At 31.4% G+C, this 10,851-nt stretch overlaps 1 protein-coding gene across 1 annotated transcript; it reads right to left on the reverse strand.

Moving 5' to 3' along the window:
- Window positions 1-4,230: 4,230 nt before the first annotated feature.
- LOC146528560 (lysozyme-like) lies at window positions 4,231-6,209 on the reverse strand. The gene is made up of 3 exons (XM_085203386.1): window positions 6,003-6,209; window positions 5,175-5,333; window positions 4,231-4,379 (listed from the first exon to the last, which is right to left on the reverse strand). Exons 1-3 carry the CDS (start codon window positions 6,127-6,129, stop codon window positions 4,249-4,251), a joined length of 417 nt encoding a protein of 138 aa, XP_085059512.1. The 5' UTR covers window positions 6,130-6,209; the 3' UTR covers window positions 4,231-4,248.
- Window positions 6,210-10,851: the final 4,642 nt, after the last annotated feature.

A 10,851-nucleotide genomic window follows, 5' to 3' on the forward strand; every position in this document is an offset into this window, starting at 1 on the left:
TGATTTTTGTGGTATATGTCGATACTTTTACAGCCAAAATAAAAAATATAATAAAAAGCTAGTAATAGTAGTAATTTAGTTGTGTGATTAAATTGTATATATTTTAAAAGTTGTAGTTAGTATGTTAAAACAAAATTGCAATTAGAAAAATAATTAATATAAGTAATATTGCTTTCTTCTGTCAAGACATACACAAAATCTTTTATTTTTGATATATATTTTTATATGACATAAACTTATATATAAAAAAACAATATTTCTTACTTTAAAAAAGGTTAATTAAAACTCACATGTGTAAGGAGCTGTGGTGTATTAAGTCTAATCAAAGGTCAAACGTAGCGTATTAAATTCTTAATAAGATAAATAATATATAAGTAATTTTGAAACGTGACGTCAATTGTCTATTTTCAATTCTATAATTTTTTAATATATTTAGAAATATAATTATAGGGTAATGCTGTTACTATTTTCATAGTATTTTGTATTGCCGATAACAATATAGAGACACTGTTAATTTTTGTTTAGAAATGACATCCATAGCTTCCATCACGTTAGTGTGATGGAAGCTATTGTCACCTAATATTATAAAAAAAGATGGAGAACCGTCTATGTTTAAAAAAACAGCTTTCCCTTACAACAAATTTCAATTTCCAACCATCGTTTAAAAAATACTCTTCACAACTGCACCCCGATAGCGGTCTATCAAAGGCAAACAGATGAAGCAATTTATTCGAGAGGATAATGAATGGCTCGCCAAACATCATTAATAACTAAGTGTACCCACACTTACTATCCGTGGCGGAAAGTCGGCGTGCCGGTAAAGGGTTGTTGATTTTTAATAAACATCGAGGAGAATTCTTTCTCTTTTATTTAGCTTTAAACATCTCCCGTATATAAATTTAATCTATTATAAATTTGTACTTATAAAAATTATAAAGTAACTGTGAAACCATAACAACTACAGTATCACCGGTTTGTATGAATGTTAGAATTGAAATATTTTTATTACATACACTAGCAACTACCCTGTATGAGATTCATTCTAAATATATTATTTTTCTAGCTTTATGTTGTATCCTGCACACAGCAGGGTATTTATTTATTTATTTATTTATTGATCCACCAACATTTGTTTACATCAATACATACAAAAAAGATACATAGTACATGGAACTAAGACTAAATGTAACAAACACTTACAGGTAGATACATCTTGCTATAATAGACCGAAAATAAACTCCTAAGCGTAGAAAACAACACAAAACAAAAAAGAAAATTTTAAAAAATAAATAAATGTTAAATTTAATATATTTTTAGCATGTTTGATTTTTGGTGCTCAATATTAATCGAATCTTGCTAGTTGAATCAGCATTAATGTCAAATAGGTCACTGTACTCATTAACCAACTTGCAAAGTCTAGGAACAGGAGAGTTTGATCCAAACACTGTTTTCCGGGGTGGGGGATAAAGGAGGGTTATTATGTTACGGGGAAACCTCGCTGGTACACGTATATTAAACTTATTGAGTAGCTGAGGGCAGTCAATTCCGTTGGTAAAAATTTTAGAGACAAAAAATATATCTAACCGCCTTCTACGTTCTACTAAAGAAATCATTCGAAAGTGATTTAATTGCTGACAATAAGAAGGTAGTATCTTTTTTGAAATTCCGTTCGAGAATAATAGGTACCGTAAGAATCTTTTTTGTATTCGTTCTATTACTAAAGAATGGCTTGCAAAGTGAGGTCTCCATACTACTGAACAATATTCTAAGATGCTGCGAACAAGAGATGTGTACAGCAGTATCCGGACTCTGTTATCACGTAAACCTTTAATGTTCCTTAATACGAACCCGAGTAGTTTTGAGCCCCGGTTAACTATTTGTTCAATGTGAGGTACAAACGTTAATTTTTTATCAAATAACACACCCAGATCGCGGATTTCCTCAAGTTCTTTAATATTATTTTGTGCAATACTATATTGAAATGAGATGACATTTCTTTTCCGATAATACCTTACAAAAAAACACTTATTTGGATTGAGATCCATTTTATTGTGCCGACACCAATTGAGAAGTTCATCAAGATCTCTTTGAAGCATCATTGAATCTTGTACAGTGTCTATAACTTTACTCAATTTTAGGTCATCTGCGTACATAAAAGTTTTGGAAAATTTTATAGCATTAAGTATGTCGTTAACAAACACGGTGAACAAGATGGGACCCAGATGAGACCCCTGCGGAACACCTGACGTTGCTTTCCGAGAATTAGAGTGAAAGCCATTGACTACTACAGAGAATGTTCTGTTTTCTAAGTAAGACTTGATCCATTGTAAAAAAATACCAGAAATGCCATAAGCAGATAACTTTTGCATCAATAAATCATGAGGCAAACGATCAAAAGCCTTACTAAAATCTGTATATACAACATCCACTTGCTTGTGAGAGTCAAGAGCCTCCACTATATTTTCTGTGAGATCAACTAAATTGGTACATGTTGACCGAGAAGGAACAAACCCGTGCTGATGAATGCTCAAACTCTGTTTAAAATGAAAACGTACAGAGGGACAAACAAGCGATTCTAGTACCTTAGCTAAAGTTGATAAAATGGAAATAGGTCTGTAATTTGATATTAAATCTACGTTGTTTGCTTTGTAGTAGGGTAGACAGAGGGAACCTAGTGTTACCTACCTCCGTTCCCCATTTTCTGCCGAATTTTGGAGGTATTGCGTGTTGAGTGGCAGGACTCAACCCCGCGCTGTGCCTCGACACTAGAGCGAAGAAATGGAAATATAAACGTAAATAAATATTTCACTTCCTCGAGTGGGGATCGAATCCACAACCCTCGCGTTACAGTCACACCCTTGTGCCGCTGTGCTACGACGGCCTCACAATTGTAACATATTACTCCAATATATTATTTAAAGAAAAGCTGATTCTAACTGACATTGATATTTTTCAGAAGAAAATTTCAACGTTAATATCAGTATTATTAGTATGTTAAGAAGAAATAATAACCTACTTTTATAAAGTACATAATGAATCGCACTCGTAGTAGCTGTGGTACAAAAGTTTTCCATTTCAATGGATTAAACGTAATCTTACAAAGGCAAAAGAACGCTTGGGTCTGATTAATTACATTCCTAAAAGTCTCTGAGATGGTGTTCTTAAATAGGGAAAAGGGGAAAATTAAATGTGATACAATAAACAGATGTCTTAATGGTACAAATACTTTTCCTTTCCTTTTCCAATTTGTTATACTAACTGATATGTAAACAGTCCTAAATCAAATCAGAAAATAAGATCCTAATCTACAAAAGGATCATTATACGGTTGCTAGTTCGATTCCCAATCAGGGCAATTAATTATTTTCATATCCTCTTCAGTTCTAGTGCTCAACATACAACAACGTCTTGAAAATTAAGGAAAATGGGGAAGAGAATGTCTTAATACTAGGTTCCTTCTGCCCACTCAGTTTTATTCTCGATACAGTGTCTAAAAATTCTTAATAGATCGATATACATATATATATACTTATATATATATATATATATATATATATATATATATATATATATATATATATATATATATATATATATATATATATATATATTATATATATATATACTTTAAGCCACGCGAATAAATTTGCATACAAAGGCAAAGTTTACTATAAAATATTTGTAACCTACAACCTAGGTTATTTAACACGTTAAGTTTAATGCTGGGAAAGCCGCGGCATTCTAAAACTATCTCTTTATAGAGCATTCCGCTGCTATATCGCTCTAATACCAAACTTTCATGCATAATAATATTTAGCATTCTATGCCAATATTTAGCATATAATTAATATTTATGTAACCTTTATTTCTATTTTTTGTATAAACTAAAGTCTATGAAGCCGTCTGACTGTAAACACCATGGTTGTGGGTTCGATCTCAACTCGAAAACCAAGCATGTTTAAATTATTTCCATTTCTCTGCTTTAATAGACAATACCTGGCATTTAGTTCCGCCACGCAATATCTCAAATTTAGGTAGAAAGCGGAGAACGTAACATGTTATAGTATTTAAAACACATATTTTATATTCTTAACTCATATATTATTATATTATACAAAATACCAAAAAAATTAAAAGATCTACACATTCCAAATATTCTCTTTTTGAACACAATTAATTACGCTTTTTTAATAATAAAATTGATCTTTGAAAGATTATCTGTAATACTTAATTTTTATATTTTTAGTTTTTAACAAGAACTGATGTCAGGCAGTCCACTCTGACAGTGGTTCTTCCATCCGTACCAGGCGTTGAAGCCGTGTCGCTTGAAAATCTTCTTAGCGCAAGTCGATGCTTTGGTTATATCGTCAGTTACTAGTTCTGTAAGGAAGGATATTTCTATTTTAGTTTCCATCATAACAGTATAATTTATAAAGTTACAATACTTAAAACCACGGCGTTAAATTCTGCTACTCAACACGCAATGCCTCAAGAATTCGGCAGAAACTGGGAAACGGAGTGTCTTAACACTAGGTTCCCTCTGTTTACCCTGCTGTGTGCGGGATACAGCGTGAAGCTGATTTTTTTTTACTTAATGCCATTGTAACACTAACACGTGGGGGTTACCTATATCTATATATATAAAAGGACTTGTCCTCACTGACTGAGGTAAGACGCACGCACAGCCATAACCGCTGTGCGTAGGAACGTGGAATTTGGACAGGTGTTTACTTTCGTAATCTGGACATCCACTAAGAAGGGATTTTGAAAAATTTTTACCCTAAAGGGGTGAAATAGGGGTTCAAAGTTTGTATGGAAAAAAAATTAAATTGGCACCGATTTTTATAAAATTTAAAATTTAGATTTTTAAAAGTATTTAATTGAACACGTGTTTCATCGTTTTTTAGAATTCTCCCCCTAAGGGTGCAAATAAGGGGTTGAAAGTTTGTATGGGAAAATTCTTAATTCGCCACCGATTTTTATAAAATTTGAAATTTAGACTCTTAAAAATATTTCATTGAACACATGTTTCATGGGTTATTAGAATTCACCCCTAAATACGCAAGCAAAGCTGCGCGCGTCCGCTAGTCTCATATATTTGAGCATGTGTGATACACAAAAGTGCTGTAAAATGTTATCACATAAAAATATTTTTTTCTGTTTCTGCCAACTTACCAGCACAAGTAACATTGCAGTCTTTGCCCGGAGTGCTGGTTTTACTGCACCAATACTTGTCGTTGATCTGGAAAAGTCCGTAATCGACGGAGCCGTTCTTATTCACTTTACCCACTTTACTTGTTATACGGCTGCTCTCGTTTTCAACCAAGCAGACCCCTGGAAACAAAAAAAATATTTTAATAAATAAAATTAATTTATATTTTATTACCTCTCTTTTGAATCTAAACCAAAATTTCTTGAACAGAAAGTTCTGTACTCTCCTGTTTATTTTCTATGGCTTTTAGGCGTACCAGTTGACTCACATTTATTTTCGCAATGAAACGTAGAGTGAAGAAGACACGATAAAAATTGGTCAACTTTATGAAGAGGAATTATCATTTAACGGTATAAAAATAGAGGTTCTAATAGAAGGTAAAATTGTACGTTAATTAACTGTCTATCTGTCAAATTTATTTTAAATAAAGAAACAATTAAGATATGAAACTAGAAGAAGGTAACGACAAAGATACGAAAAAAAATATTAAATATATCTAATTAATATTGTTGTTAAAACATAAGTGACATATTTTTGCAATTGCAATGCGACGCGGAACTTAACGCCGCGCTTGCTTTATTACCAGGCCAAGGAGACGACATTATTAAATATTTAATTCCCTCCAGTGGGAATCGAACCCTCAGGCGTCGCACTAACAGTCGCACGCTATGACCACCTGATAGGTATACACGTACCTAGGTACATACAATATACAAATATTAGCTAAATATTAATCAAAATAAAAAACTGCAGATATTATAAGAATAATAAATATAAAAAAAAATATTTACAATCACGGAGCTTGGACTCTGGAAAGCCTTGCTTCCTCAGCTCTTGTACCAGTCCACATCTCGTAAAGGTCTTCCCTTCAATTCCCGACAACGTTGCAACGACGACCAAAAGTATGAAAAACTTCATTTTCAATATATTTTGTTATTATTATTAATAACTTATTTTTTAATTCACGACGTCCCACGACAAGTGTTGTGTTATTTCTGAAGTCGATTCAGTTACGGTACATTTTTATACTCGCGAAACGCTCTTGTACCTCTTTGTATCGGCAAAGGGGATTTTCTCTTATCAAATGTACTGTATTTGTTTTGGTTTGCTTATTTAATTGCATAATTTTGATAAGAAGAGGTCAAGTGGCATGCGTATCTCCAGTTTAATGTCATTTGTGAGTAGTTGGTAGAACTTACAGGTATTTTTTTAATTTTCTTTTAATACATTAAGCGGAGTAGGCAGAAGAATAATATATAGAGTTGACAAACGAACTATGGGTTCGATTTCCATTACGTGAACACTTTTCTAAATGCGTCACCACCAAAATCAAATCCCTTAGAATAAAGTGTAAAATAATATAAACAAAATACTTTAAAAAATATCAACTTCAAATATCTGTTATTTATCTAGGTGGCCTGTAATAATCTGTAATATATATAATATACCTATTCCCTTGCAAAAATCCGTGGACCGTCTTATTGACATGACGTAAGTATTATTATTTTTTTAGGGTAAATACGGAGCCTACTAGGCTCGTAGACGCCTTACAGCATTAAGGAAAACTTAAAAGTGTGCTACTCAAATATCATTGTTTTAACTTCATCGAAACTAAAAAAAGTATCTAAAAAGATATCTAGGTATAACATTTTCACACTAACATTACTTTTTATGGTATGGTATGTTAGGAACATAAATCAATATATTAAAGAATATATCTAACTAACTGCGTAAATAAACCGTAAAGCCTTTTCATTACACGTTAAAGTTAGTTAAATACCTTTTTTTTGTATGTGAATCACGGGCCTACCCTAGACGGAAAGAAAATACATTGTATAACTCCCAATACATTTTACCTTAGCCTTACAAAGTTTATTTAGGTAGTCAAATAGCCTTGTGTTATAACTTATAAGAATGTATAGGACATACCTACTTATAACTAATTAGATACTTCAAATTCAAAATATTCTTTATTCAAATAGACTTTTGAATCAAGCTCTCAAACACTTATAAATGGTCAAATGAACATAAACCTAGCACCGGATCGGAAAGCAGTTCTGCTGTAGAGAAGAGACGGCAAGAATATCAACAGTTGCTCTTTTCAAAATTGATGTTACCATTTTATTGCTTAAAACAAGTTTGTCTTTGTTTCTCATACCTATCTGTTTTTTGGTGTAAAGTTGAATATGTTAACGTATAAACAGAATATAGGTATATTAGCAACTGTAAGAATACCTGTATGTTTAAAAACATCTCGCTGAGAATTTCCAATTTTAATATTATAGGGGCAAATGTATTTAAAATTTCGTTTTTTGCATTAGATTACTATCGTCAAAGTAACGAAGAATGTGCGACAGTGAACTCGTCTATTAATTTCGTTATAATTTACTTTGTTTCTGCCAATCTTAAGTATTAAGGAAGTATTATCTACGAACAGTACAATATCACGTAAATTATTTGCATAAAAAGATAGATCATTAATATAAAGCAGAAATAAGAGGGGGAATAGATCCTTGTGGAACGCCCACCCCTAAAGGAGATCCAGATGATCTTACATTATTCTTCATCGCATTACATAAAGTCTATTTAAATTATAATCTGTTAGGTAAGAATATGGAAAAGAGCATATAATAAATTTACATTTACTTTTATTATGTAAATTGAGTGAGTTTTCTATGCTTTTTACTACACTTTGTTTACTCACGGACAAACTATTTCCGTGTAATAGTACAATAGAACTATACTCAGGGACATTATTTTATTAATAATAAACTGGTAACTGGCTCCGGGTGAACATGTATTAGATAAATACATTCGAAAAATGATGATTAAGTAGGGACCCAAAGCTTTGGCCCAATTTATCAGACAAATCTTCTGAAAAATCTATAATAAATTTATCTGACAAATCTATAATAAAATTAATTGCTTTAACATAATAATATCAGTATCAATATAGGATTTTTTAAAATGAATATGTTGCTTAAACAAAGAAAATCTCTTTTATCATCCGTGCTTTGTGTAAACATCGTTTATATTGCATTTCATAAATGTAATATCGATAAAATATGATCTCGATTTGTAACAAGATTAAATTAAACAAAAGTATTAATTTTTGTATTTCGAAGGATCTGATAAACAAATATAGTAATAAATCAATGCAATCTTTACTTCTGTAACTTTAAAGACAAATAGGTATGTTAATTACGAACCAACTTAAAAATATGTTCGTAATACGATCTTAAACCATTTACACCATAAACATTTTAACCAAATATATTTTTTTCTGTCATTTATGACGACAATTAGATGTTATAAAAATGTCCATACATTATAATTAAATCATTTTTATTTTCTAATGTTACACCTATAACAAAAAAAAGACTAAAATAATTTGTTTAAATAAAAAAAAGACTCATTTTGAAATTTCAAATACGAAGAAACTACTATTAAAATATTTATATTACGATAAGATTAAGTATGTCAATCATTTCACTTGCTATTCGAACAGGAATTATAGAAATATCAATACTACATTGATGTCATAAGACCATCGTGGCGGAGTGGGAAAAATGTAATTGGTCAGGTCAAGGTCAATAAATTTTCATTTTCCCGTTCTAACAAGACGAAGCATTAAGATTCACCACTCGTCATGCATTGAATTTGAAATGTTAATATTAGATTTTGTTTGGAAACAGGACGAAGCTGAAAAAAAAATCATAATAACAATTTTTTTATATTAACAGCTTTGTACTCGTACAACTGTATTCGAGGAAGATAGATGCAAATATCCAGAACAATAGAATGGCCGTTGCGGCTAAATCAGGCGGTGAAGTCCCGCCTCCAGTAGACCGCATGTTATCATGAATCATAAACAAGTTTACATTTCGAGTGATATCAGAATTCAATTGCTTTTTGCATTTGAACTCTGAATGTATATAATATTGTTGAATTTATATTTAACAATGTTTGACGCTTTTGTTGAACAATTTATTATAACATTTGTTTAACTTCACCCTGTACCCTGAATATTGCAGGGTATACTGAGGGAACCTAGTGTAAAGTCTTCTGAAGTTAGTCTAGCTTGAATCAGCTTCGCTCTATTCCTTATTGTAGGCGGAGAAATCCTCGGTGTTAAGATATTCCCTTCCCCATTTTCCACGGAATTCTGGAGCCTTTGGAGTCTGACTGAGCGTTGCGTGTTGAGTGACACTCAATGTTTCCTTTCCAGAGGTGCAATTATAAATTTATTATTTCTATAGATATACTTATTCTTGTTGACCTGTTTTTATTAATTGCTTATTGCAAACCCTATAAAAATATGTAGGGTAATATTTATGGACCACGTAAAATATTCATGGTTATTGTAATTTTCTTCTTATCTATTTTGTAATTTACGAGTACTACGTACAAACTTTACAGTAAAATAAAAATATTGACGATAATCAAATTTTGATTTTTCCTTATAAAAGTAACCTTCACGCTGTATGTGTCTCTTATGTCGATTCAACTATATTTTTTCATTTTTAATTATTCGCGCTTAAAACGCATTTCCCTAATTATCAAATTTTATTTTCTAAGTCTTAGGTACATATAAAAAATGTAGTCAAGCTCTTAATATAGTTTCCGAATATTATAAGGGGAATTCATTAAGCTAAATTCGGTAATTGAGTCACTGAATAATTTATAGCAGTAATAAGCGCCTTTTATTTATATAATTAAACAGTATTAAGCTACGCTGTAAATATTTAATGACTAGTGAGCGATAATCATCTTACGCCTTAATATTTATGATAGCAATATTTTCATAACATTTCGTAATAATGTAGTCGTATGTAAATATATTCAAATAGTGTTTTATTGTTTTAAGTCATATTTACTTATAATATAACGATATATGTATATCATTTTTTTATTACATATAATATACTTTTTTAATATTTTTATTGGTTATCTATAAAATATTCTAGTACAAGTATTCACCCGCACTCAATGTCAACGTCATTTAAATTGTACTGCCGACAGTTGATAGATGCCCGATGTTAGAAAAACATCGATGTCAACATCGAAGCTAAAACATCGATGTTGAATAAAAATCGAAAGAAAACCATCGATGTTAGCCAACATCGATGTCAGCCAACATTGATATTTTTTTTCACATATCAGCATCAATATATAAAAAACCGGACAAGCGCGAGTCGGACTCGCTCACCAATTGTTCCGTACAAAAATTGGAGGTCTCGAGCGTTTTCTGAAATTCAAGCTTAGCTTAGCCAGAGCCCTTTCATCTGTTACCTAACTTTAACTAGCGGCTTTTACGTTGATATCAAATTTTGCTTCCTTTTAAGGCTATTATTTGTATGGACTTTACCACAATTTTTTCCGATATTTTACTACATTATGATCTACATACTAACTGCCAAATTTCATAATTTTAGATCAACAGGAAGTACCCTATTAATTTTGATTCCCTTTATAGTCGAAATATGCCTCTTTTGCTATCTAAATGGCCATATCTTTTGTGAAAAAAATGTAGAAATACGTTTTTTTCTCAGGAAATCATGGTGGTCGTAGAACTTTCTACTCGATATCTCTATCTTGAGATAAAGGCTCTTGACAGACCGACAGGTAGACGGACGGATA

Source organism: Heliconius melpomene, chromosome 19 (genome assembly GCF_056956725.1).
Source record: "Heliconius melpomene rosina isolate 202511_hmr_F chromosome 19, ASM5695672v1, whole genome shotgun sequence".
NCBI classification, from domain to species: domain Eukaryota; kingdom Metazoa; phylum Arthropoda; class Insecta; order Lepidoptera; family Nymphalidae; genus Heliconius; species Heliconius melpomene.